The 27929-nt window shown below is 36.3% G+C and overlaps 1 protein-coding gene across 1 annotated transcript in view; it reads left to right on the forward strand.

The window, feature by feature from the left end:
- The window catches only part of STT3B (STT3 oligosaccharyltransferase complex catalytic subunit B), a 51325-nt gene that overhangs the window by 6968 nt on the left and 16428 nt on the right, over positions 1 to 27929 (forward strand). Inside the window, exons 2-6 of the mRNA XM_053975082.1 lie at positions 15608 to 15716; positions 17477 to 17764; positions 19459 to 19524; positions 23097 to 23196; positions 27590 to 27688. Of these exons, the coding sequence (XP_053831057.1) occupies positions 15608 to 15716; positions 17477 to 17764; positions 19459 to 19524; positions 23097 to 23196; positions 27590 to 27688 (662 nt within the window). The remainder of the gene's footprint in view (positions 1 to 15607; positions 15717 to 17476; positions 17765 to 19458; positions 19525 to 23096; positions 23197 to 27589; positions 27689 to 27929) is intronic.

Genomic DNA, 27929 nt, shown 5'->3' on the forward strand with positions numbered 1-27929 from the left:
GAGGTGAGATAGAATGCTTGCAAAGTGTTGACCCGTTTATTGATTTATGGATAGCAGAATGAAACATGAAAAAGAAAGCATATCCAAATGTTTTATGTAGGCTGAGTCAACTGAACCATCAAGTTTAGCTTTTAATGCCATGATTTTTTTTTTATGGTCTTCAGCAAACACTCACAAACACTTGACTGACTAGAGCAAATGCTATGATTAAAATCCTTGAATGGACTTTTTTTTGGCAGATGTCCTATTACTCAAGCAGCTTAATATATTCAGTTTTTAAAACAGAAACTTGATTTGATTACATAGGGTTAGAGTGGTTTATAAAGGTTAGCTTTACTTCCTATCATAACTCTTTCTAATAGTCTCTAGTTTTGGCAGCCTGTAATCCTAATACTCATGTTTTTGAATCTGTCTCATGTTGAACTGATGTGGGAAGGGGAGAACCAAAATTTTGGCCAGTATAGTTGGCAAGAAAATTCAAAATCCTGTAGGAACTAATAGGTTTTAAATGGATTGACCAAGTTTAGGAGGTGTCTTTGCTGTTCTGTAAGAATCTCAATTAATTTAGTTGGGTTATTTTCCATTTAATGTCTAATTGTGCATGTGTTGCAGAGTTTCCTCCTGAATTTTTAAAAATTCCATTCTTGAAAGTCCTTTGTGATACATTTGTACTGACATTTAGGGCTACTCCTGAGGGCTTCTTTCTACTTCAGAAAGCTATTAAAGCTGCTACTTTTGGGGCCTGTGGAGCCTGCACCCTGTAGCAGGATGTGTGACAATGTTTTTATTATTATTAACTCCTTTAGCAAAACTTCTTGGAGCTATCAGTCTTGCTACTTGCTTGGAGAGCAAAGTGAACATAGGACATGTATTGCTATAGCCTTTTTATGGTATGTCCAGCACACAGACTTCATTTCCGGCCCCATAGCTGAGCAGAGTTTGTGGTCTTCATCTGAGCTGTTGCTGGGAATCAAACTGAGCTGTTCATAATGTGGGTAGCTGCTAGGTCTGGACTGGAGAGGTACCATGAAATTGATCCTAATGCTGCACCACACCTTACATAAGTTGAAGCAGCCTGGGGAATGAATTTAAGGATATAGATACAAACAAAATAGATCAGCTTCTGTATTTCCCAACTTACTGCTGCTTTCCCAGGGTAAAAGCTCCTTTGGCATTTTAGAGAATTAAATACTTGCTGTACTTCAGAAGTTCTTGCTATTATGTGAGGCAATATTCCTGTGCTTTAGAAAAAGAAATGGTCTGTTTTAAACAAGGAATAACTGAGTATTTGTATATGAGTGCTTTAAGAGCAGGAAATGGTATTTTAAATGTCTGTCTGCTGTGAGGGACCCAAGCCCAGTATGAAGTGTTACTTTTTCAGAGCCCATCTAACATAAATAACTATAAATGATAATTTCTTCCGGGTATTACAATGCTTATCATGCAATTTTCTGTGACAGTCAAATTATGGGTTATGTTAGTTTGTTAGGTAAAAGAGCATGTTCAAGTTCTCTTCAGCTGATAATCCATGAGGAATTGCAAAACACGTTTTCAAAACTTCCCCCACTTAAACAAACAAATTCCTTGGGAAACTACATTGCAGTGGGGGATGGGAGTTTGGCTTGATTATTGATTTTTGATGGTTTTCTTAGTGGGATAACTATTTTCTTCCAGACTGTTTTACGAAGTATTATTTACATTTATTTAAAATAGTGGCTCACTGTATGGATGGGCACTCTATATCCTATTGGTTTAATATGAATTTTGCAGAAGGGATTTAATATGGATTTTGCAGAAGGAAGGAATATGTAATTATGTAATTTTAAAATGTTCTAGGGCATGTGACTACATTTTTTCAGTTCGTTGCTTTATTTTTTCAGTCTCTGTATTCTCTTTTTTGCAATTATTATGCATAAATGATAGCCAAGTTCTTTAAATTCAAGAAGTGTGATTTTTATTTATTTTTATTTCTATCTTCACAATGGATTGATACGTTAAGAAAGTGTAGTCATGGAAAGTACCTCTTTGAGGATGCAGCTGATTGAGAGAAACACATTTAATAGAATATATGTGTGCTATAGCCAGAGGATTCGAAAATAGAGTGATGCAGAAGCAAAACATAACAAAACAAGCTTTCCTGTCCTGAGTACTTACCCAACTTTACATATCTATCTATCTGTCTCTCTACACGGTCTATTGCATACATTGAATGTGCTAACTCCTTGTTCTAAACTTAGCCCAAACAGAATTTGGAAGTTCAGTTAAATAACTTAGAATTTCATAGATATTTTTGAAACATTTATATTGAAAAAGGTGATTTCATGGTTGAAATATTTGATTTGGGTATTAAAGGTCCTTTAAACATCTTTAATTCTTTCTCTGGTAATAGATAAAATGCCTTAAAGTTGCAATTCTACTAATTTAGAAAGTCTGCAAAACAAAATTGGAGCTTTGGCATTGTATCAGTGTAACAATGACAGTAAATGGATTTCTCTTCGACTCAGTGTTGCAGAATGAAAGTCATGAAAGCCAGTGCAGTGTTTGAGTTTTCCAAGAAGCTGTGTAATGCTACTGTGTTTCGACTTTTATCTTACTCAGGTGACTAGAATGATTCACCTATTGTCAGATGTCTGAAGTAACAGTTGAAAAGCTATTGCATGTGTCTCACAATTAATTTTACTCTGTAACAGTTTTAATTTTTCATTCGCCAAATAGAAAATGGATCTTGACACTGAAGAGACTACCTTAAACATTAGCAACAGTATCTTAATTTGTGATGTCTCAGGTCAGCTAGTAATGACAACTGTACTTATGCTCTTCTGGCTAAATGGGAGCCAAGGAATTTTTCGTGTTTTAATTTTATATTCCACCTTTACTTCACCAACATTAGCCCCAGCCTCCCACAATAAAGCCCAGGTTTTGCTAGGCACAAGCTTGTATTATGTGTTTTGTGTGAAATGTGTCATGCTTGTAATTGTTCCATCACTGAATTTTATTTTCTGGCTTTTGCTTTTGTAAGTCAGCTTCAGGGTTCTTTTTTCTTTATGCTTCCATTGCACTCTGGTTTCAACAAAACATTCTTAGCTGTGCACATCATGGTTTTGCTTTGTGACGAGTGTGTTCCACACGGTGCCATCTGCTGTATTCTTTCAGGGCTACCTTCAAGAAGAAAATTCACAGAACAGCGCATTTGTGGAGAGAGAGTTGAGAGGGCATATGGTCTGGTGGGGATTGGAGCGTGAAAGGTCCTGGAACAGACCAGCTTAATTCATGTTTGGAGAGCAAGGAGAGAGAATATTTAGGATTATGTGACCTAAGAACTGTCTCTTGAGAACTTACACCAGGTCCTTCCCAACAACTCTCATATACCCCTGCAGTACACGACTTCTCAACCCCACCTGAACTGAAACTGAACGAACCTCTTGCTTTAGCCTCCTCCTTTCCCCATTTTCATGGGCAGCCACACATTCATTTTATGTCAGTGGGGCAGCAGCAAAAGGATGCACTTTGATTTAATAAAATGGCTTTAGAAATGAAATTATCCTTTTAATGTTCTAAGACAGAGGGGCTGTAGCTAAAAACTGGATATTCCAATGTAGCTGGCTGGTCAGAGGTGGTTTGCTTTTGAAAGGGCATGTTCCTGGACATAGGATAGAGGAGGCAATGGTGGGTGTAGTCTCTGAATATTTCTGTACTAACATTTGTGACAGCTTCAAAGCATATGTGTGTAATAGCAAGCCTAGCTCATGGTTAAAGTGTTCCCCCACCTTTATATTTTAAGGTCATTTCTAAGCATTCATGGGATTTTACTAAAATGACAGAGGAGCACAGTGAAATAGCTCAATATCTATGGTGGAGTAAGACTGAGCAATACTGGAAGTTTTATCACATAATGAGAAAATAAACATGTAACTTCAGTTTCTCATTGTTCATGGGAGTAATTTAATATTAATTATAAATACTGTCTTAAATGCTGAGCTCTGCTGTCATCACAGTACACTTAATCTTTAGCATTTCTGTGGAATACCTAAAAAGCAATTAACATTTTGTTATTACACTTGTGTTTCTTGTGCATAGTCTTTAAAGAAACACTGGTAACCATTAAGTACAATTCTTAACAGGTTACATTAAATTCAGTGAAAACTTTGAGTTTCTTTGTAATTCAGACTTACTTGAAGCAGTATGAAAGATATAAAATAGGAGTAGTTCATAACTCACTTTAAATTCTGCTTGCCATACTTATTTGAGACTAAATCAGACACTGAAAGTACCTGAATGCAAAATATGCATTCAGATACTTTCAGCGTCTGATTTATTAGAAAGATAAACTCCACTCTGTGTATTATGAGGAAGGATGAAGGCCACTTTCAGTTTTCAGCTACTTTCCTGGTCTTTATTTATTTTATTGGTGACATCCTATTCCCACACTAATTTGCTCCAGTGTGAGAATATACAGTCACTTTGCAAGCATCTGGAACTCTTTACGTCCTTAGCTAGGGACCATAATCCCTTCTGTTGGACTGTATTAATAGATGTGCATACTTTTAACCTGCTTCAGAATAAATTCAGTTAAAATAATTGAGGTCATAGAATCATTTAAGTTGAAAAAGACCTCTTTGAGCAATGGGTCCAACCATTAACCCAGCACTAGCATGTCCCACCTCTTTTAAACACTTCAAGCGTTAGTGAGACAACCACTTCCCCGGCAGCCTGTTCCAATGCTTAACAACCCTTTCAGTGAAGAATTTTTTCCAAATACCTAATCTAAAGCTCCTCTGGTGCAACTTGACGATTCTTCTTGTCATCTTACTTGTTACCTGGGAGAAGAGGCTGATCCACACCTGGCTACAACCTCTCCATAAGCCTCTTTTTCTCCAGGCTGAACAAACCCAGCTCTTTCAGCTGATACTCATAGGACTTGTGCTTCAGGCCCTTCACCATCTTCACTGCCCTTCTCTGGACTCACTTCAGCACATCAGTGTTCTTTTTTGTCTCAAAACTGAACACAGGATTTGACATGTGGCCTGACCAGTGCTGAGCACAGGGGGACAATCACTGTCCTGGTGCTGCTGGCCGCACTACTGCTGGTACAGGCCAGGATACCATTGGCCTTCTTGGCCACCTGGGCACAGACTGGCTCATGTTAGCTGGTGTTGAACCAGGCCTTTTTCCGCCATTCAACTTTCCAGCCACTCTTCTCCAAGCCTTCAGTGTTCAGTGGAGTTGTTGTGGTCCAAGTGCAGGACCCAGCACTTCACCTTGTTGAACCTCATAGAAGTGGCCTTGGCCCATCATTCCAGCCTGTCCAGATCCCTCTGCAGAGCCTTCCTGCCATGCAGCAGATCAACACTCCCACCCAACATCTGCAAACTGACTGAGGGTGCACTCAATCCCTCATCCAGATAAGTGATAAAGAAATTAAACTGGCCTGGCCCCAACACTGGCCTGATCCCTGGGGAGCACTATTTGTGACCAGCTGCCAGCTGGATGCAACTCCATTCACCACTACTCTTCGGGCTTGGCCATCCAGACAGTTGTTTTCCCAGCAAAGAGTGTCCAAGCCATGAGCAGCCAATTTCTCCAGAATGCTATGGTAATGGTGTCAAAGGCTGCAGTAGAGTCTTGATAAACAACATCCACAGTCTTTCCCTCATCCACTAAGTGTCACCTTGTCATAGGAGGAGATCAGGTTGGTCAAGAGGTACCTGCCCCTCATCCTGACTGGGCCTGATGCCCTGGTTGTCCTGTATGTGCTGCGTGATGGTGCTCAAGATGATCTACTTCATAACTTTCCCTGGCACTAAGGTGAGGTTGACAGGCCCAGAGTTTCCTGGATCCTCCTTCACACCCTTCTTGTAGGTGGACATCACGTTTGCTGGCTTTGGTCTACCAGGATCTCTCTGGTTAGTCAGGGCTGCTGGGAAATGATTGAAAATAGCTTAGTGAACCCTTCTGTCGGCTCCCTCAGTACCTTTGGATGGACCCCATACAGCTTCATGTGTGTTGGAGTGGTGCAGTAGGTTGTTGACCATTTCCCCTTGGAGTATGGGGGTTTCATTCTGCTACTCATCCCAGTCTTCCAGCTCAGGGAGCAGGGTACTCAAACAACAGCTGGTCTTACAGAAAAAGACAGAGGCAAAGAAGCATTCGGTACTTCATCCTTTGTCACCGTTTCCTTTCACATCCAACAAAGCCTGGAGGTTCTCCTTAGCCCTCCCTTTGTTGCTGGTGTATTTATAGAAACATTTTTTGTTGTCTTTTATGGTGTCTTTAGAGTGGTTTGCTTTTTAGCTGTGATTCAAGCTAATTTGTCCGATTTGTGGACAGAAGTGGATTAGGAGCGCTTCTGCACTCCTTCTAGCTAGCAAAGGTTAGTTGAAGGATAACTGCCGCAGTTAAATTTGCATGTGTAATTTAGTACAAGGCATCCTAGAGTTGGGAATACTTTTTATTTTCCCTTACGCCTTTCCATTTTGGGCTTTATTCATGCATTTTTCTTTTCAGCTTTATTTGTTTAGGGCATAATTAGATCTGTCTCTAGGTTTTTGTAAACCCTGTGTGTATCGTTTGGTTTGTTCTGCAGGTAGTTCTATCTATATACGTACATACCCACAGGTGAAAATTGATTGGTTCTACAGTCCTTGGGAAAGCAATGTTTGTGTCTATTTATGCCAGGTTACTGAAGGGTTAAATAGAATTTGAGCAGACATACTCAAGTTAGATAGAGTTAGGTCTTTAACCTGGTGTTAATCACAGGGCAGAAGTCCTTCAAGTTACACTGTGTCTTTTCTGCTCTGATGACGCTTTCTATTATCCACTCTGAAACAATTTTTTATTTTTTCAGCAGTTATTGTACCAAAAAGTCAGTAAGTCAATACAGCAACAGATGGAGTTCAACAGGTGCACTATGAGAGATCCAGATTCTTGGACTAAGCATGATCTACCTACAGAGAAACCAATGGAAAGAAAGTATAGTCAGAATTTGGGCAAGGTAGACCGACCTAGATGCAGGAGGAAGAATAGCAGATGCATTAAGAAATGTACTAAAGAGCAAATATGTAAGGACTTTTTGATGAAAAGCTACGTTATTTTGACTTGCTAAACTGACTTAGATGTGGCAGCCACAACACTGTAGATGCTTTTAATACCTGTAAGCTAAATAACCTTATGTTGCCATAATTTGTACAAAGTGGTTTGGTGTCTGAATCTGGCTGGATTTACCCTTTGTCATGTTACAAAGAAGTTCAAGTAACAGACTCTTGGCTATTGAGGATTGTACAAAATAATTTCTGCTAAAGCTCTTCTACAGTGCTATAACTGTTTAAATGTTCTGCTAGAAATAAGATTGTCACTGCTTAAATATCATCTGTGATGTGAGGGATCTGGAGCCTTTCTAAGGGTCCTGTTATACTTTTTACCATGTATTGTATTTCATAGGGTAGAAGCAGTCTGCCAGGCCATCTTACATCCAGACTGATTTCTTAAATTTCACTTAATGGGGAGTGAAGTTGGTTCAAATGTATTTTGGATGTAGCTGGTACTTTCTCGATTGCCACAGCATTGTAGCATATAGGTGACTTATGTAATAGAGATGAAGACTGAGCCATGTGCTTCCAAGAAGTTAAAATATAATTAAAGTACCTGCAAGGAACAGTAAATTTCCTTTTTTATACTCTGTATTTCAGACTATTACAAAAGATACTATTCACTTCTGCACACATATTAGATCTTGCTACAAGATAGCAGGTATTTTTGGGATCAGTTTAATAGGAGTAAAGTGTAGTTATTTAGGTGTTACAGGTTGCTTTTCTATACTAGGAGACAGTGAAAAAAGTGGCTTGGAGCTAGCTGTCCTCTGTTCCCTGTTACTTCTTATGAAGCAGTCATGTTCACCTCACTGATTTTTAGTACCAGATTTTTCACAAAAAGGATATTTTGCTCTTAAAATATATTGTTCAGCTAATAGCCTTTTAATTCCTTCCTGCCAAGCAGATCCTCATGTATCAGCCTTTAACTTAGAAGACCTTGGAGTTAAGCTGTCTCCATCATGTTTGAAACAAGTACAGCACAAATTTGATCCGGAAAAACACCTTCTTGAACATATTCTTGAATTTGGTGCAAAGCCTTCACAGTTGAAGCATACAAGGCTTATTGTGCCACAGAGTAGCCCAAGAGCATTCAAAAAGAAACAAACATAGCACTATAGGGTTTTTTGAGTGGTAGTTGATAGTGTATTGAGGAGAGAATTGATGCCTCTCAAGAAGCTGATGCTATCAGAAGGTACAGAACCAACATTGTCATCAATTTGGATGCCAATTGTAGTGTGGTATCTGGGGTAAAGTGTATGTCCATCCATAAAAAAGAAAACAAGCATTCCATTTTTGCCTGTAAAAATTTCAAATTATTCTGTTTCCATCTTGTCTTTGAAACCTCTTGGGAATTTTGACTGTCCCAAGAAAAATATCATCATCACTTTCTTCTTAGGTCTAAAATGTTGTTACATGTTATGAATGGCAGAATTCACTGGGAAAGCCTTTTAATATTGGTAAAACCAATGTTTTTCATTATAATTTGACTTGAGATATGGAATAGTTCAAAAGCAAGACAGAGAAAAAGTAATAAAAAACCTAATAGGCATCAGGGGAAGTGTCTGAAGTTGTAGACAGATATACGCCCACTACAGTGGTGATGGGAAGCATATCGTGGTTTCAGATGGTGGTATATTGTGTGAAAAAATACAAATTGTGATCATGGAGTGCTCTCAAAAGCTCACAGTTTCTTAGCAAAAATACTGGAGGTGTCCTGGGTTCTCTGAAGAAGCTGACTGACTGTATGCTCCTTGTAGAATTTTTTTATCATTAAGGTACTGGCAGCATGCAGTTCCTGATTTTAGCACTTGCTAAGCATAACATCCTATTGCAGGCAGGGAAAATACCATGCCAAGTAGTGGCAGTAGGAAGACTGTAATCCTTCTTAAACACATTGGGGACATTCTGATATTCTTAATGGTAATTTTTAATGGTTATTCTATAAACATTCTGGTATTCTTCAGGATTTCCATTGAGCTTAGTTGAATGTTGGGCCTGAAAAAATGTGTGCCATGCTGATTGTCATCCACCTTTTTTTCTGACTTGGCTTTCTCCTGGTTTACCTTCAGGGATTATTCTAAAGATATTACAAAAAGGAGGAGTTTTGTTTCTCAGCTGGATTCCAGGGACAGAAATTTCTTCCTCAGACTCAAAATTTCCATCGTTTTTGAAGTTAGGTGGCCGCATTGCTGCAGAACTTCCTGCTATTTTGTTACATCATCATTCTTAGTAAGCTTAGTATAACAAGGGAACCTTTGCCACATTTTTCTGAGTGGGTGAAATAAGAAATCAGAAGCAGGTCCATGACCAACTTTGAACCTGAGGAAACTCAGAATGGCAGTACTGCTGCCAATTCTTTTTTCTAAGGTTTGTGATTGACAGTCAGATTGAAGGACATGTATTTCTCTTTTTAAATAGCCTTACTTGCATCAAAACCCTGACAGAACATTTGAGCCTCTCTAAGTGTAGGGCAGTCTCAGTACCCATCACAAATATTTGATATTATCTCAGAATGCTAAGAGTAATTACATATCTAGATATTTTGATATTAAAATGTAAAGACTAAGCAATCAAAATCACATATTTAGCCTCCTAAAACCATCAGAATTAGGATGATATTAAACTCTGGATCAGTCAAAGCTTTTATTTTTTCTTTCTAGTGGACTTGTCTTAATAATCATCTTTCAATCAAGTTTAGCATGAACTGGGCAAACCTGTTCTGTGTCCCTTGTGAAAGACAGGGTAGAGTTTGTGTGCTCATGACTCCCTGGGTGATTGTTGTCTGGTGAGGTACAGAAGCTTGAGTGTGCAAAGTGATAACAGTTTCCCCATAAAGCCATGGTAGGTGTCTATCCAGAGAAATTCCAGAAAAAAAAATTTGCGGTCACATAAAGAGTTAAAAAAAATATATATATAGTGTACTAATTAATTATATAATGTATGTATTAGACTTAGGACCTAATAAAACCATTCCACTGAAATGAATGCAAGTTAAACAGAAAGGAATGTGAGATTTTTCTGAAATAAAATTGCCTGGTGGTTCTTCCATTTTGCAGAGTTGTCAGTTTTGGCTCAGGTAAACAGAGGACCACCCTCTGTCTCATGGGTTCTTACACATGAGAGAGGTAGAGCTTGGTGTATGTTTTCTTCAGTCTTATTGTGAGGTCTAACACCTTAGGTTTGGGTTGTGGGCACTAGGAAAGGCTCTTTACATGTCATAAGTACTTTTTCCTGTAGGTATTGCGGCTCCAAAGTTCTAATCTGATTATTTGAAAATGGCTTAAATGTCCACAGATACTTACCAAGGTTATAAATGCAACACAAATAAAAATTTTCCTGATGAGAAAGACTTCCTTAGTGCCTAGAATTCATTATGTGATTGATTGGTTCTACACTTTCATTTTAAAAACCAGAACTCAGTGTGTTAATTGCTCATTTGCAGATACAGAGCTCAGAATGAGACTTGCAGGATCTTGTGCTTGTAGTGTAGTCTGTGGGCAAGCAGGTGTTTTAAAATTTAATTTGGAATACTGTATACATGTTTCTTTGTTTCAATGGAAGTTACTGAAGTTTCTCATTAGATTTTCCATAAAGTATTGCTGAATGTATTCTTCCTTTGGATGCAAAGAATATGTCGGATATGGAGTCAATCTGCAACTATCTTTTTCAAGAATCTACACTTGCCATCTCTAATTAGATTCTGTATGGCCAAATTGATTCTGTAATCTACATTTGCATTAAAAACTGACTCCTAGAATTACTCCTATAGCTTGTAATGTTCACAGTTTGCATCTTCTCATTTTTCTGAGTTTGCAGATGTGAAAATTTTGTGCATCTGCAGCTGAAGACTTTTAAAGCACAGAAGCCTTTATAATTGAAGGCTTAGAAAATTTTCAACAGATTCTGCTTGTAAGGAGATTACATATTCTCAGATGGCTGTAAAATACTGGATAAAAAGTCTAGATGATGGGGCACTAATAGCATGAAATTGATTGGGGTTTAGAGAGTCACCATTCCCACAAGAAGAAACACACTGATCTTGCACTCTCATGGAATCGAGAGGTTAAATGAATTCCATTGCTGTCAGTGTAATTTGCCTTAAGTGTTAAGATGTGGATGAAGTAACTTCACTGCCATACATGTGCTATTTTTTCTATATGTTCTTATTTCTCAGTAGGCTGAATTTTATTTTAATACTCACCTTAAATAGTATTTTGTCAAGGAAATACTAAACCTAGGAACGTCAAAGACGTCTCTTTATAAATTTAGCAGTAATTGTTGCTGTGAAGTGCTGGAGAATTCTGTAGCTCCTGGATAGAGAGTGATTGCTGTGACTAGCATTAAGTAATTATCCTACAATATTGCCTTGTGTCATCAAAAAAGCAGTTCATAGCAAGGAATAAAAATCAAACCTAAGCATGAACAGATAGTTAAGATTATGTATTAACAGTGCATAATATATATGTGAAAACTTCACAGGCTTTGCTTTGTGAGTTGCCTAGTTAAGCTTTCTAAATTAATGTTGCTACTAAAAAAAAAGATTATGCTTCTGTTTCAGTTATTTTGCAGTTGCTGCTTATACTGTGTTCTGTGTTAAAATATATGAAATGAGAACCGTATTTTTTAACTTACCTCCAGTTGTCTACTGAACCAACTGTAATGTAGGTATCTCCAACAGTGCCATGAAATTAATGGTACCATACACAGAGCAATTAGGTGATTATTAGAGCATCCCCCAAAGGTTCAAACTACAATACCAGCCTAGTTGGGTGGTTGGGACTTTGAATTCTGAAATGTACAGAGACTTAGGATTGTTTATTCCTTTAAAGCTTAGCTTGGAGGAGGAAATAGTTCAAACTACAAACATGACAGAAAGAGGCAAGGAGAACAGCAGAGCATCACTTTTCCTCCTAGAATGTCAACTGAAATAAGTCAGTGCTTCCTGGTGTCAGGCCCTTAGCTGAATCTTAGCAAGTGTGTATCTTCACAGCATGGACTGAGAACTTGAATATTTAACTCAGGTTTTCTAGCTAAGTATTTAATTAAAATGTGCTTCACATAATTTTGTTCTTTATTCTTTTCAGGTCTGTTTCAAATCAACTTGCCTCAAGGGGGTGATGGAGGATGAGAGGGAATCTAGGGAAATGGGTAATCTGTTTCCATACCTCAAGATCAGATGGATGTGACGGTTGAGGGTGGCAGAAAAGGGATCCTGTCCTTCACTCTGGTTCTGTCACATCGTGCTGTATACTGTTTAGTCAGTGCAACAGCAGTGTACTTCAGTTCTAGTGTCTCCTTGGATAAGATGGAGTAGGTCAGAAGGAGGGCTGGATAAAAACCCTAAATACCACCTCTTCTTGCTGCTGCTGCAAGTGGAAGAACTGGGGCAGGCAGTGACCTGACATGCAACCCCTACCCAGCACTGGCTGTTCTTGCCTCCGTTCTGATTCCTTTCTCAGCTGCAGCCCCTGAATCTTCCAGATGCAGGTGTAGGCAAAGATGGCAGTTTTTGTAATATTTTCCATGGCTGTTTTACACCCCTATGAAACTTACAGGTAGTTGGAGGTACTGTGGTAGCATTGCAGTAGAAATACAATACCACTGTGCTGCATTTTAAGCACGGTTTGAAAAGTACCAAGATAGTTAGGAGGTGTGACTGGTTTGTGATGCTCGCTGTTTGTTAACAGTGCTCTTCATTCTAGCTTAAAGGGAAACAATTTCACAAGGTTCAGGCTTGTCCCTAAAAAGTGCTGTGAAGGACTAAGTGGTATCAGAGCCTAATACTGGCATCATTGTATGATTGCCAAACTAGACTTTTGTCTGGTGCACAGCCCATTGCTGCCAGTTTGTCCATGCCTGAAGCTGGCTTTGATAGGCAACATCATAGCAACCTTTTCCTGATGAGTGCATATGTTTATGTTGACATTTTAACTTATTTTTGTTTGCAGGTAACTTAGTGGGAGGTGAAGTGGGCACTTGTTATTTTTTAAGTCAAAGTGACATGCTGAATTAAGTTTCTAAATACTTTTTTTTTTTTTAGTTTTTGTGTCTAGAAGGTTGTTTCTTGTTCTCACAGGTCTTCTGACAATACACTGTAGTACTGTCAGTAATTTCTGCTGCAAAGATATGCCCAACTGTCACTGCATGCTTTCATTTGTGGCAAAAGAATCACTTTTTTGAAAGAAGGACTAATAGATTTGTGTCTGTCTAAGAGTATATTAGGAGGGAAGATTAAATTCTTACCTCTGAAGTGGTAGAAGTAAAATGCTGTTACATTGCATTTCAATTCTGAGTAGTAATTCATTCTTATTAAGGACTTAATGGGATGCTGGCAGAACTCAAGACAGTTGTTCGCATCCTTCTGAAGTCAGTTACGAAGCTTTGCTAATTGGAAACATGAGGAGAATGTCAATATGTATTCTTCTTGCCTATTTGGTTTGTTAACTAATCTTCTGATGCTGTAAAAGTAAACATTAGTCATTCTTTTGTGGCCTCTGTGAGTTTGAGTCATGATTTTAAAATTTGAAAGTAATTCGTGTTAGTAAACATCTTGTTCCCTTTTTGAAGTTCTAGGATAACAACATTTGGTGGGTTTTCAGTGTTTTCAGTCCTGTCTGTAGCTGGGTGGATTCTGTGTGTCCTGTGCAATACGAAGCTCCTGATTTGTTACCATACTGTAGGCACTTGACACTAAACAAATTAACATCAGACCTTGCTATCCTAAGATAAGAGGCTAATTTTACAGGTACAGCATTTCAGAAATCACATTAGGGTTGACAGTTCAGAACTGGAGAATTAATTAATATTTAAAAATCTAGTCAAATGGGAATAGTTGTAGGCTTATTAGAAACCAATGTCACATTGCTGTTTGAATCAAAGATTTCTAGGTCAGAATGACTGATGTTCATGTGAATTTTCTTATATAAACATGACTAATGACTTCTGAAAGTCCACAGTTTTATCAGTTAATGTATCTTATATAAATGCTTATTTAACAGATGTAAGAGAGTCTTCCTGCAAGTACTTCACTCTGTTATTTACTTATTTTTAATATCATTTGACTGATGCTGTGATAGTTCAGACACTTGAAGCATGCCTATTTGCTGACATCTGAACCTGAATTTCAGTTCTTTTTGTTCTTCCACTGTCTAGATGAAGAATCTGCTCATGACCTCAATGTGGCTTTATTTCAGATACTACTTGTACTGATTAAACAATTAGGAACTTGATGGGGTTTGCAGTCTTAAGTGACCTTAGCTTTATTCTGTGAAAATTAATTGGTTCAAAGTAAAACAGTGATATTTTGGGAATCCTAGATATGCAAAAGAATTTTATTTTGCTGTAAATTTTTTGTCAGAAGGGATGCATATTTCTGATATAAGGGGATTCTTCCATAAAATAGATAAAAAGAAAAACACACACAGTCTTTTCTAGGCTTGAATTCTAGCAGTGTCTTTGGAAGTCTTTCATGGTGGTTTGCCCATCTAACCTTTTGTCTGTTGTAGTATTCCATTTAGTCACCTGAATTTCTGCTTAACTAATGACTAAAATCTTTAATACTTCTTTAACTAAGGAATGTCACCTGGTTAACTGAAATTCAATTAGAATATCTATTAGAAGGGTTGACTTTATGAATATTGCTTGTTATAGAAGCTGTGTTTAGGTAGGCTATTCCCTACCTAAACCTTGCCTACAAAGCTTCATATTCTCAATATCTGTAGCCTTTTTAGTTTGGCCTTTGAATGAATGATCATGAAAGAGTTGCTGGTTTAGGATGATATGCACTGTAGTGTTTCTTGCAACCTGATACCTAATTTCAAGAACTAATAGACATTTTAATAGTTTAAAAGTTTTGTTATCAGATGTTTGAGATATTTTGTGCCAGGAAGGTGGAAGATAAATGCCTTAATAGCAGTCTGTTAGTATTTTTAATGGTTTTTTTACAGTGTGGAAGGCTGAACTGAAGGTGTGCATGAGAGACCTTCTGTTGTACAAGAAATTCTCTGCATCAGAGAATGTACAAACTTTGAAGATGAAAGTTCATCTACAGAGGTTCTACATTGTGTAAATTCTTACTGATTGAGAGAAGGCCGTTAGTATGATAGTGTGAACAAACAGACTGATTCCTGTTGCCTGTTATTGAATGAGTCACCTGGCAATTTTACATGAAATAGGGCAGCAGCACATGTAGCTACCCTGTCTCAGAATGGGAGTCTTGCCTTGACTGTATTTGAAAATGAGTAGTTTTAGAAAGGAATAACAAAAATAACCAGAGTGTTTATCAGAGTGAAAGAAAACTTTTTTATGTTTATACACAAAAACAAACTCACTAGAAACTGTAAACTGGTGTCTGTGGTATATACACTGACTGTAGAAGTGAAGAAAATACAGTGGTTAGTAGCTGAGAACGTAGTAATTTACTTGAAAACTCTGCAGGTTTATAGAGGACCATTGTAGTTACATAGTAAAAATCAAGAGCTTTATCATCTCATTTATCTTACTCTTCTGTTTCTTTCTAGGTTTAACTATAGATCAACACATCATCTTGCATCTCATGGGTTTTATGAATTTTTAAATTGGTTTGATGAAAGAGCATGGTATCCACTAGGAAGAATAGTAGGTGGAACTGTAAGTATTGTAATAATAAATTTATTAAAATAAAATCAATTTAATAAGTAAAAATAATTAAAGTTGACTTTTCAGGAAGTTTTTTGAACTTTCAGTACAAATTTGATGTTGACAAAAGGAGAGTCTTAATAAAATATGCTTTTAATTGTCAAATTGCTGCAGAGGGAATATCGAGATGATTTTAATTTTTAGCTGCAGAAACATGTAAGCCAACATGCCTTAGTCTTTATCCAATAGCACAATGTGACCAAGAAATACAGAACTTCCTTACATATGAAATTCTAATAAGTAGCAAATAAGGGTATTGTGGCTTCTGTAATTCTAGTATATGAAATCAAAACAGGAAAAACATTTAAAAAAAGTTTAACAATCATTACCTAAATCTCTTAAGGTACAAGTCTTAATCAAATTACGCATGCTGAGTAGACTTCATGTATGTATGGAAAAAAATTAGGATTTCACTGAGAGAAGACCTTGTGAAATTAGATCAGTGTGGCACCTGTACGAAGCATCAGGACTAGTTAAGACTGGTATCAATGCAAGTTACAAGACAGGAAAGGTGTACAAAATAATGTTATCAAATCAGAATGCAAGTATCATTCATTGGAATAGCTTTAGTAACACTAAATAATGCAGCTGCGTGTTTCTTAATGGGTGAAAGTTCATTAAAGCTTTTTAATGCTAGTATATACCACTTAAAGGCATTTGCAAGTTTTTTGTAGCAGTTAGATCATGATTTATTTTAGTATCTTAGAGATACTGGACACTCTTTATGCAACATGTAAGTGCATGTTTTCCATACCTGTCTCATACAAAATAAAACATCTTAAGAAAAAGAATTGAAATATATGCAGGGGAATGTTCAGTCATCTGTTAATTTAATTTCGTACAATGTCCTGCTTAGTTTTTGAAAGAAATTAGGGAGGTGAAATACATATTAACTTTTCTAGGATGTATTGATTTTTCATCAGGATGTTGAAAATGTGGGAATACATCTAGATGTTGATAAATGTGGGAGGGTAGAATTCCTATTAAGAATAATCTAAAGTTCTCCAATATTCTATGGTGGATTAAATAGATTCGTGTAAGTCTATGATACCTTTCCTGGAGCACATCTTAATTAAATTTTTACAGGACTGTGTTTTAATCCTTCATATCCAAAAATGTCTACAGATACCTTGCAAAAATGTAGTATTCAACTGACTGACCATCAACTTTTCATCTTTAAAAAATTAAATCCTACTGAAGCACATTTTCTAGCCCTGTTGGTACTAAAAAGTGAAAGAATAGCATGGTATATTTTAAAGGAAAATGGATATGACTGGGAAATTTTGGGTTTCTTCTTGATGTCTTAGGTTTTGGGGGCTTTTTTTTCATTTCGTTAAAACTGGTAGCTGGCTTGAAATTCTCTTGCAGATTTTTGGTTTCTGCTTCCATACCTTAATGACAAATTGTTTTCATTATATGATAAATGTCAAGCAAGATGGGATATTATCTGTATGCTGCTCATTCATTTATGAAGTAGATTATATGTTATTGTTAGCATTTGGATAAAATTAAAAGAACCTAGGGTATTCAGTGGTGTTAAAACATGATTAAAGTAGTACTAAAATAATTCTGTTAGCTTATGCTAATACTCATTGCTTATATCAGCTTAAAAATTACTGTTTAATTGCAAGTTCTGTGTAAACATGCATACCATGACAGTTCTCTGTAATAACCTAGTGTTCTGGTTTGTTTTGTTTTTTATCTCCATGTAGGTATACCCAGGACTGATGGTGACAGCAGGCCTTATACATTGGATTTTAAATATGCTTAATGTGACAGTCCATATAAGAGATGTATGTGTGTTTCTAGCACCAGTCTTTAGCGGCCTTACAGCTATTTCTACTTTCCTGCTCACCAGAGAACTGTGGAACCAGGGAGCAGGGCTTTTAGCTGCCTGTTTTATCGCCATAGTTCCAGGTTACATATCCCGATCGGTAGCAGGATCGTTTGACAATGAAGGCATAGCTATTTTTGCACTGCAGTTCACATACTATTTATGGGTAAGTAATTGCTGAGTCTTTTGCTTTGGAAAGGTTTTTTGGTTCCTCCTTCAACCAAATGACTGATTTTTCTTAGAATCCATTGAATTCTTATTTTCCTCCCTCTCATCCCTCTTCCCCTTGGCTCTTGATTAGGCAAGTACTGAGAAGTCACATGATCTGAACCACTCCATAATCATGCTCTTCAGTTTGCTGTGTAAATCATGGTTCCACTGAAGTATGTGTATCCTGTAGTAGTAATAAAAATGATGATGAGTCTATAAATTTAAAGCAAACAGAGGGGTTGTTTTGTTTTTCGGTTTGGAGGTATTAGTGTTGTGTGCATCAAATGTTAGCCTCCTTATATAGCTGGTGAAAAGCAGTAGACTCTGAATATGAAGTGCTTTGAATTGTCTTTTGGAAAGACTTTGGACTGTATGGAGTGTCTGGGCTTTGAGTTCAGTATCCAGATTAAATGGCCAAAGCTGTCTAGAGTGAGATATTAGTGTTTCTTGTGTGCTTTATAAAAACAGTCTTATGTCTTTTAATTTGCCTGCTTGCTAAAGCAGCATGTCTGCCTCTCCTTAATCTGTGTAGAATTTCATCCATAAGGTAGTTTTGCAGGAAGTAGTTTAGGGAAGTTGGAGTATTTCTGGACTGTTGAACCTACTTTGGAAATAACAAAAATAGCACAACTATATTGTTAATTCAGCACATATGCTGTATGGTACTGTCTCTTATGTATTCTGGAATACTTTTCATTTAGAAAACTCCATGTAAGTACGTGGTCACTACAACAATTCTCCATAATTTTGTCAAGAGCTCTGGTTTTCATAAGCAAATGCGTATTCACAAATGTTTTAGCTTTAGAATATTTCAAACTTGGGATATAGTTGGTAGGAATATAATGGAAGAGAATTGAATTTTTTCATGACTGAGTGACTGATATTACTTAAATGCAGTTTTTTAAAATCTGGTTTTAGAATAAGCTGCAGCTGGAAAGTTGTGCTGTGTTTGATAACAATAATAGAATCAACCTATGTTTTTACTTTAGAGTAACTGAGATATGATAGCAGTTATCTGTTCTCATGGAATTCATATTTGACTAAACTGCAGAGTGCAATAATGTTTGCATGAACTCTTGTAGAATCAAATACATTTTACAGATAACTTTCTAGCTTTTTTTAATGTCTGTTCTTCATTCCCCCATCTGTTCAGTCACCCCCATCAGTTTCAGACATATTCATATTCCTGGGGCAGTTTCTGGATCCTGCTAAACCTTTAGTAGTATCTGAATGCTCTTGTTAACCTTAAGTGAATGTTTTGGAATTACAGAATAGCTCTTTTGTCTGTAATGGCAGAGTTGGGTTGGATGCCTGACAAATTAAGGCATGGATGGTCTTCACTTAGAATTATAAAGTGCTCTAACATCTCAGAGAAAGTAGCACAGAGCCATTGCAACTACCTTTCTACATCAGATCATAAGGCAGAGAGTTGGATTGTATGCTTTTGTTAGAGAAATACACCTAACCTCCTTTTGTGTGTGAAAGAATTGCATTTGTGTTATGATTTTATGAACATCATTTCAGAAGCATAAAATATAACTTGATACAGGCTAAAGTTCTCTCTGCAGTTGTGTTGGGATGAAATTTTTATTGCATTTTTACTGTATTGTCCAGGATTTGTCACTTGTAAATACTTGGTTATTTTTCCAGGTGAAGTCTGTGAAAACTGGGTCAGTCTTTTGGACAATCTGCTGCTGTCTATCCTACTTCTACATGGTAAGGCTTTTATATATATAATTACTAAAGTATTTGAGTAACTTACATAGTCCATATGTTGACAAAGAAGAGAAGAAGGATATTTTCATCTTTGTTGGAGCCATAATATAAAATTGTTGCTTTGTATTGTTATTACAACCTTAAATATATGACTAAACAACATAATATGTAAAGTATTTAAATCAACATGATTAAAGCAATTTTGGGGAAAAAAAATTTGAAATATAATAACTTTACTTACAGATTTTCCCATGCTATGAATAGGTGCTCTGATTCAGTTGGATTTTTATTTGGGTGTAGGTAAATTAAGGTATAATTTTAATATTTATGTGTCTGTGTGTCATTACTATAATGCAATAATCAGAATATTTAGAACATGAGGACAAAGCTACATTTTTATAATTTTGAAAGCTATTTTTATAGGTATAATTATGCCATAAAGTAATGCTTAATACCAGAACTGATGAATGACTTCAATGTCATAATAAATGATCATAAATGCCCTTTTCATTCTTGAGCTATGAAAATGAGGGCTGTTGCAGAGATTTTCCTAAGGGCTAACAGAGGGGGAAAATAGTAATAAACATGAGCAGATAAAACTAATAGAAAAATGGAGGGAATTGTTTTTCCTCCTCCTCCATCCTCTGAAACATTAGACTAAGAATTCTCCTGTTTGAATCAAACATCCTTTTTTTTCCCCTAATTGTTAAACTTTTTGTGGCTGTATGAAAAATAAATTATCTTCAAAATAGCCAGTGCTGGGACAGCCAGGCTAATTGCTTGGTAACAGTTAAGACTGAGGTGTCAAATACTGCTTTTCTACCATCAGGTAGGTTTGGAAAAACAAGGAACTTCTGGATTGGTTTATGTGCCTTAAAGGCAAGGTTAATTCAAAGGTAGTCTCGATGCTCTCTAGTTTTCCTCTAGCTGTAATGTCCATTTGGTTTCCTGGGAGACTTCTGCAGTTAATACCGAAGATAATAGCCTTGTGTTTGTCACCAAAGAGGCTAAGATAGCTATTTCTTGTTAAGTGTACATTTATTTCATTCCATTTCTCCTCCTTTTTGCCACATTGCTTAATAGAGAGCCACTTCTTCATACACAGCATTGCTGTTTATATAGCATTATAGTGAAAAGGTCCTGTAGCTTTGGTATATGTTTAAGTGCAGTACAAAAGCTGCAAGTAAGTTTTTGATTTTTTATATTTATAGAGCAGAGTATTTTTTTGTATTGTGCCAATTTATTGGTAAGATTCTCTAAAGGTGCCTTCATAAGCATGCAAATAACAAATACAATACTTTAACAATTTTTCTTCTAAAAAATCACACAGTAACAGATTCTTACCATCTTGGAGTGTGGGGTTGTATGTGAGAATATGTGATCATGTGTGTACATGGTATCAGAACTTAAGAATCAATGTCATCATGATAATCAATCCTTATATGGAAATGGGGGGGGTGCTGTTATTTTCCTTTCAAGTTCTCTCAGCTCATGAAAGGTTCAGATTCATCTGTAGCTTAGCTTCACATCTAAGTTATTAGATGATAGAATTTTGTTGCTTGTATCTACTTCATCCCACATATGATGGCCTACCCTACATTGTATTTCCCTTTTGGAAAGAATTTTGTGGAGTTGCCCTTCTAGATATTTTGCTTGAGTATATTTTTAGGACAAAATGTAATTTTACTATTTGTTACATTGCAATAATTTGTCTTTCCCTGATGGAATTAGTAATTTTCAGTGTAAGCTGGAAGTTAAATGAAATCACAATTTTGAGGTAGTAAGAGTTCAGTCCTTGAATGGGAAGTTTGGACAACAGCTTGAAAGGCGAATGGATATTGCATGAACTGACAAATCTTTCCTGATAACTAAATCTGCCTTATAATATATAACTCACTGTGGTAATTTAACTCATAGCCTTGCATTGCATTCAATATAGCGAAGGGTGTGTTCTCCTTGGATTTATATTTTTAGCCTTTATTTTACTTCATCAGCTTCTGCTTCATATGGCTTTTCATGACAAGGAGGTAGAATAAAAGAAAGCTTTACATTGAAGCAATTCTGTAGGATACCATGTCTCCATTCTTTTTGCTAATCTGTGAGTTTGCCTCAGTTTTGTTTGAAAAGTTCCAAAGTGCATCTTGACTATAATTTTCAGTGCTTAGATTTGGGTTCATATTTTGATAATTAGAGATGCAGGTCTCTGGTCCATGCAAACTGAGACCTCCTTGATTGAAACCTTTCCCTGAATTTGGCAGTGTTCTATTGACATGCTTGAACTCTATTCTCAGCTGTCTTCAGGTAATTGTTTTCTCCCATTAAATAAACTTACCTGTGTAAACCATGATACTTCATACAAGTAATTAGGCAATAGGATTTTAATAATCTGAAATGAGTTACTAGAAAACTTGGATTATTTTATTCTACATGTTTCACATAGTCTGAATTGCTTACCATAAATTTTGAAATGCTGGGGTTTGTAGTATTAATGTCAAAAGACAGTGATCTTGACCTCATGGATTTTTTAGAATTGTTCTATAGAACATAGTAATTTGGGTTTCTTTTTGGATTCTAGGGCTTTAAAAATAGCTATGAGAATCTAAACCCTAAAGTACAATTAAAGTGAAAACCACATTAGCTACTGCATGCTAAAAATGGAGATCTAGGGTAGGCATGATGCATATGGGAGAAGTCTAGACTGTAATATGACCACAGGACGTATTAAAATACAGATTGTCTAGTCAATATGAGCCCTTCTAAATAGGTTAGAAATTCACATAACACATTGTAATGATAGCTTGTGAAATCCTTATCTAAACCAGCAATCAGTGATCTGTTAATAACATCTGTAGTGTTTCTGTTCTAAGTACACCATAGCAGTCCTTCTCAACAGCTCTTGTTGCCACAGGTTTGCAATGTCTATAATATTGTTGTATATCATTTCACAGTGTTCAGAGTATGTGCATCCATACTCTTCCTTTTGTTTATTTCCTTACACTGCAACCGGCACTGGCTGTTCTGGTCCCAGAGTTCTGCTCCTGGAGGTGTACCTTGCTCCCTTTCCCCTCTCTACCTGGAAATAATGTTCCCTGTTCTCAGCAAAAAGTGTATGGTGCTAATTTTATCAAAAGAAGATTTTGAATCCTACATGAGATCATAGAATATCCTGAGTTGGAAGGGACCCACAAAGATACCAAAATCCAACTCATGGCCCTACAAATCCTACCACTGCCTTGTGTTGCAGCCTTCACCATTGGGAAAAACCTCCAGCATAACATTCTCGTTTGGCAGTATGGCCAGATTAGCTTGGAAGGAGGAGATCCAAGGAGGGTAGCCTAGGAAATCCATCAGCCCATTTCAAACACCTCTGATATGTGGGCTTTGTCGTAGTTTGTTTTCGTTTATAATATATAGTGAGAAGGATTCTGGTGGTATTAGTAGTAGTTCTGACTGCTTGTGTAGATGGGATTTGTATTTTCTTGTTAGACCATCAAGATGTAGAAATCCAGCATGGGCTGTCCTAAGAATTTGCAGATATTTTCAGATCTGATTTCCTGTTCCATTTGTTGTAGGTCTCTGCGTGGGGTGGTTATGTGTTCATCATCAACCTCATTCCACTGCATGTGTTTGTTCTGTTGCTGATGCAGAGATACAGCAGGAGAGTCTACATTGGTAAGTTCTGTTCATTGCAAAGTCATTCTCAAATACTTAAACATGAGATACAAAATTATTGTACTGATGTGTTTTGTATCAAGTGGGTGTTAAGTAATTGCATATCAGATTGAGTTGTTTTGATTTGATTACTGATTATAGTCAGTTATTTTCTATAAGGAGGTGAAACATACTAACACTTCCAAAATTTCGTATATGTTGCTGCTAATTATTTTTTTCCTTTCTAGTGCATGGGAAAGAAAAATGGGTGGTTTGATGTAAAAGAACCCTATTAATATCTTGTAAATATACATTACATGTGCCTTTTATAATGTTTTATGTTTTTTTCTTTTCCAAGTATATAAAGCAATTGGCATTTTGAAAGTTATACAGCAGAAATTATGCAAACATACAGATAAAGACATAGGAAATTCTAAGCAGCCATGTAAGTTTTAGATCACTGAGAAAAGGTGTGCACAGTAAGAGTCTGTCCACTCCATGGGAATCCTTAAAATTTTATTGGATTAATTGGTCAGCCTTCCTTCCAGTTTCAGGAACGTGTGAATAAGGATCCTGGGAGGCTAACTTTTTTATTGATTTGCCTGATATTTAAATACTGTGTAAACTGTTTTTACTGACACTTTACCAATAAAATCAGTTGGCCATGATGTAAGTGTATGAATGGAATAATTATTAAGCAGTTCAGGTATTCAGAGATTTAGAAGTTAGGTGGAACACTTTTAATGTGAAGCCTTTACCATAGGTAGGTGGAGAACATAATGTGTGCTGAAGCATAATCACAAAGCATTTCATATTTGTAAATTTATATATTTTATTCCTCATTTTAATACTGTTTTATCTTTGTATTTTCAATTATTTTAATGTTTTTTTTTAGTCCCTGCTAGAGAAATTACTTTCAGTACATATATGTGAACCATTATATACCACAGCAATTGCTTAATTTACTCAAGTTCAGTTTTGAATTTTTGTTATCAAAACTATAAATATTGCTTCCATACTTCTTTTTACTCTATGTAATTAAGAATTGGAAATTCATTAAAATTTTAAAAAGAGGGAAAGAAGAAGTTCTAACCCATCTTTAATTTCTAATGTTAGTATTAATTAACTTCTTCATTAACTACTTCTTTCTAACTTAAGGGGAAAGTAATTTATCTTGTTTTCTGTTCAAAATTGTTTTATTTAATATTTTCATTTTCTGATTTCTATGTATTAGGCAAGAGAAAATTAGATCAACTAATTATAAAATCCTGAAGCAATATGGTAGCCAGAAACAATAAAGAATAAGTGCTCTTGCTTTTTCAGTTTTAAATTAACTAGTCTTTGAACTCACATGGGAAAAATAGTGCTGCATGTTCATAGGAATTAAAGGGTTTGGCAGATGTTTGTTTTGCAAATAGCTGCAGTGTTTTGAGATGTTATTGCCCTTCAGCAGTGAGGGATATGTGCTGCCATGGAGTTGTCAGAATGAAAATGTGATCAGTGCTCTGCTGTTTCATTGCAACTGCTGTCTTAAGCTTTCATGGGAAGCCCTAGAGAAGTCTGTACATCTTACATTACTATGTCATTTCTAGGTTTGTTTAACAGGATGTTTTTGTAAAACAGGTAAGAATGTTCAAGCGCTTCTGAGAGGAGATTCAAGTGTGCTTCACCTCCAAACTATTCAGATAGGGAGAAGAGTTTACAAAAGCTCCTTGAAGCAGGGAGAATAAAGATATTTGGGGAGTTTCTGTTGCAATTGCTACTGTGCCTGCAGCAGTCTTTTAATTCTTAAAGAACTAGCTAGCATGAGCCATTTTATAAAAGTTGTGTTAAGTTTAATCCAACATAACATAAATGTAGAGAACAGTATTTGGCAAAACCAAATTTTTTTAAATAGTGGTGATTTCCTGATATATATTTTGCATAAGAATGTTCATACGCCAAGGAAAAGGTTAATGGGACATAATTTATATATCTGGGCATGTAACTCAGTATCATGTAATGAGTAAAAATTTCCAGAATGTGAAGTTTGCCAATTTTAAAATATTTTAGGGCTGGAAGGCAGATGACTTTATTAGCCAGATAGCTTCTGACCCATTTGGCATCAATAGTGATGATGCTACCTCCATTTGAAAGCTCAAGCTGTGCTTTAATTTTTTCATCTTGACAATGGCCAGTGCCTTTCATTCAGATCCTCTAGTTTAATCATTATGAACAAGTGCTTACAATTCCAGTGTATTAACAGAGAGAATAACCTCTTTATTAACAGAACAGAATAACATCTTTATTCAGATATAGCAACCATTGATATTATTTTTTACTATTGGTATTATTGATATTATTATGTATTATTTTTTATTATCTCTTTCATTTCTCATATGTTCAGAAAATAAATGATTTTACACTTGGAAGGGGCATAGTTTTATGTTATGTTTTCACACTTCAATTTTATAGTTTTTCATACAGTTTTTTAAGGTTCTGTATAATTATAAGAATATTTAAGAAAACAAGTGAGGATCTTCCAGAATTTAAAACTTAATTTCAATAATTTCCTGTTATATGTCTTGGATTTTATCATTAAAACAGTGAACAGGCATATATTTTTATCAACTACTTCAGTATTCTAAGATTTCAGATTGAGTGTTTATTTCTGGTGATCATAATCCATTAATTGGAAGCATGTGGCCTGTATATGGTTATACTCTCTGGAGAAGCTTTTCAGTAGGTCTTTCCTGTGTTTCTGTAGTGTACTGCAGATTAAATTCTTTGTAAAATGACTTTATCCACAGTAGGTCAGAATGGTTTTGTTCTGGAGTTGGTTGAAGTTATAACCATAAGGACAGCATGAAGGAATCAAAATTAACTTCTTGTTTTTGCAAAGACTGTGCAAACTGTAGAATATAAAGGAACATGAAAAGTTTGTGATCATTTATTATCCTGATGTTTCTAAGTTCCTAGAAAAATTGTTGTTGTGTAAATTACCTTTTTTTAAAATCTTTTCAGTACCAGGCACTATGTAGCTTTTTCAAAGAAGTGGGAGTAAGGGATTGGGGTGGGGGTGGGCAGTGCACATAGCAAGTATAGCAGTTGCAGGACTGGGCTTAAAATGATTTACAGTGGTGTAACAAATGTGAAATGTAGTGATTTATGCCAACTATTGAACTTCCACAGGATGGCAGTGTTGTAACAGTTGCATGGTGTACAGTAAATGATTTATGTTGTAGTGAATTCTTCAAAAGTTGAGCTTCCTACAGGAAAAATGCATTTCAGTGACTTAAGAGGGCATAGGTGAGTAGCTAGGCCAAGCTGTGCAATACAGGTGCTTGAAAGAGGAAACCATCACTTCTGACTGGTTTGGACCTCAGACAGTGCCCTGGGAGCATAATCCCTCAGCAAGACCACATAGATGCTATGGAAGTTACACCACTGCTCAGTGATGCACTCCTCAGAACTGATCATGGAGGTTAGTAAAGGACTCTATGAGAACAGGGATCTCTTTGTAAGATCCAGGTTATCTATAGCCAGATAGTGGTTTAGGATTTGTAGGAGTTTAAAAATCTGACAGGTGGATTATTGCTGTTTTCTACTGAAGGAACAGAACTTAATTTGGACTTTAGGTGGGCTGGTTACTTCAAATGTAATCAACCTTGTGGCTTTTCAGATTTGGTATTTTTATCTTCCCCTTCCGTCTCTTCTTCACCCTGTAATACTGAGGACCGAGACCCCTTTCAAAATAAAGTAAATGAATGTTAATGCATATACAATAAGCATTCATATTAATAATAGTAATTAATGATGCTCTTGGCCTCTGTTTTCTGGGGGGTTATAAATCCCCAGGGTTGATACAGATCTATCAATGCATGTGCTTAATATTATTTTTTTAATTCTATTGTTACATTTCTTGCAGTCCCTCTGCTCTTGTGTTAAATAAAGAACTATGGTGCCTGTTTGCATTTTCTAAAGTAGTGGACTCTTAAATGTTTTGCTTTTTTGATGTCTGGTCCCTTCAATTTCTCCTCATATAGAAAGCTTCCTATGTCACTTGTTATTTGAGAGCTCTTTCTGTGCATGACTCTCAAAACCAAGATGGGAAGAGAAAACCTTTTTCAAGCTGGAGAATCTTAGGTAAATGGCTTATTTTCCTAGGAGGACATGAAACAGTGCAATTAGAAAGAACGCTACTCTGCTACATCCGCTAAGATTGGTTGCAATGGACAGCTTTATTCTAGTCAATGAAGGAAAAAAGTAATTAGGATTGCTGAAATATTTAGCGTAGTACAGTTCTGTTCTGCTGTCAGTGAAGTTAGGGGAGAAGATGGACTTCTCTTTGAAGATGGAGCCAATGCTTTCTCAAATGTGTATTAATTTTGTTCCCATCTTTCTCTTCCCCTCTCCTCACATTTTTATCTCCAAGCATATAGCACTTTCTACGTTGTGGGGTTAATATTATCAATGCAGATACCTTTTGTGGGATTCCAGCCAATTAGAACAAGTGAACACATGGCAGCTGCAGGTAAGAAAATGAAACTTCTGCGTCCAACAGCCTTCCTAACATAGGAAAACCTCAAACACTTGCAGCTTTGTTTCCTTGTATTAAAAAAAAAACACAGGCTAACAAAGCAAATTGCTAAAGAAAGAGGTACAATTTAGTGCCTGTTGGGAAGTTTTTTTTCCAATTGACACATTATCCTCTTTTTGTGTGAGCTAATGGAGGTAAAATGCTTTCATATGACTGGATCAATTAGCATTCTGAC

This window comes from Vidua macroura, chromosome 1, assembly GCF_024509145.1.
Source record: "Vidua macroura isolate BioBank_ID:100142 chromosome 1, ASM2450914v1, whole genome shotgun sequence".
Taxonomy (NCBI): Eukaryota; Metazoa; Chordata; class Aves; order Passeriformes; family Viduidae; genus Vidua; species Vidua macroura.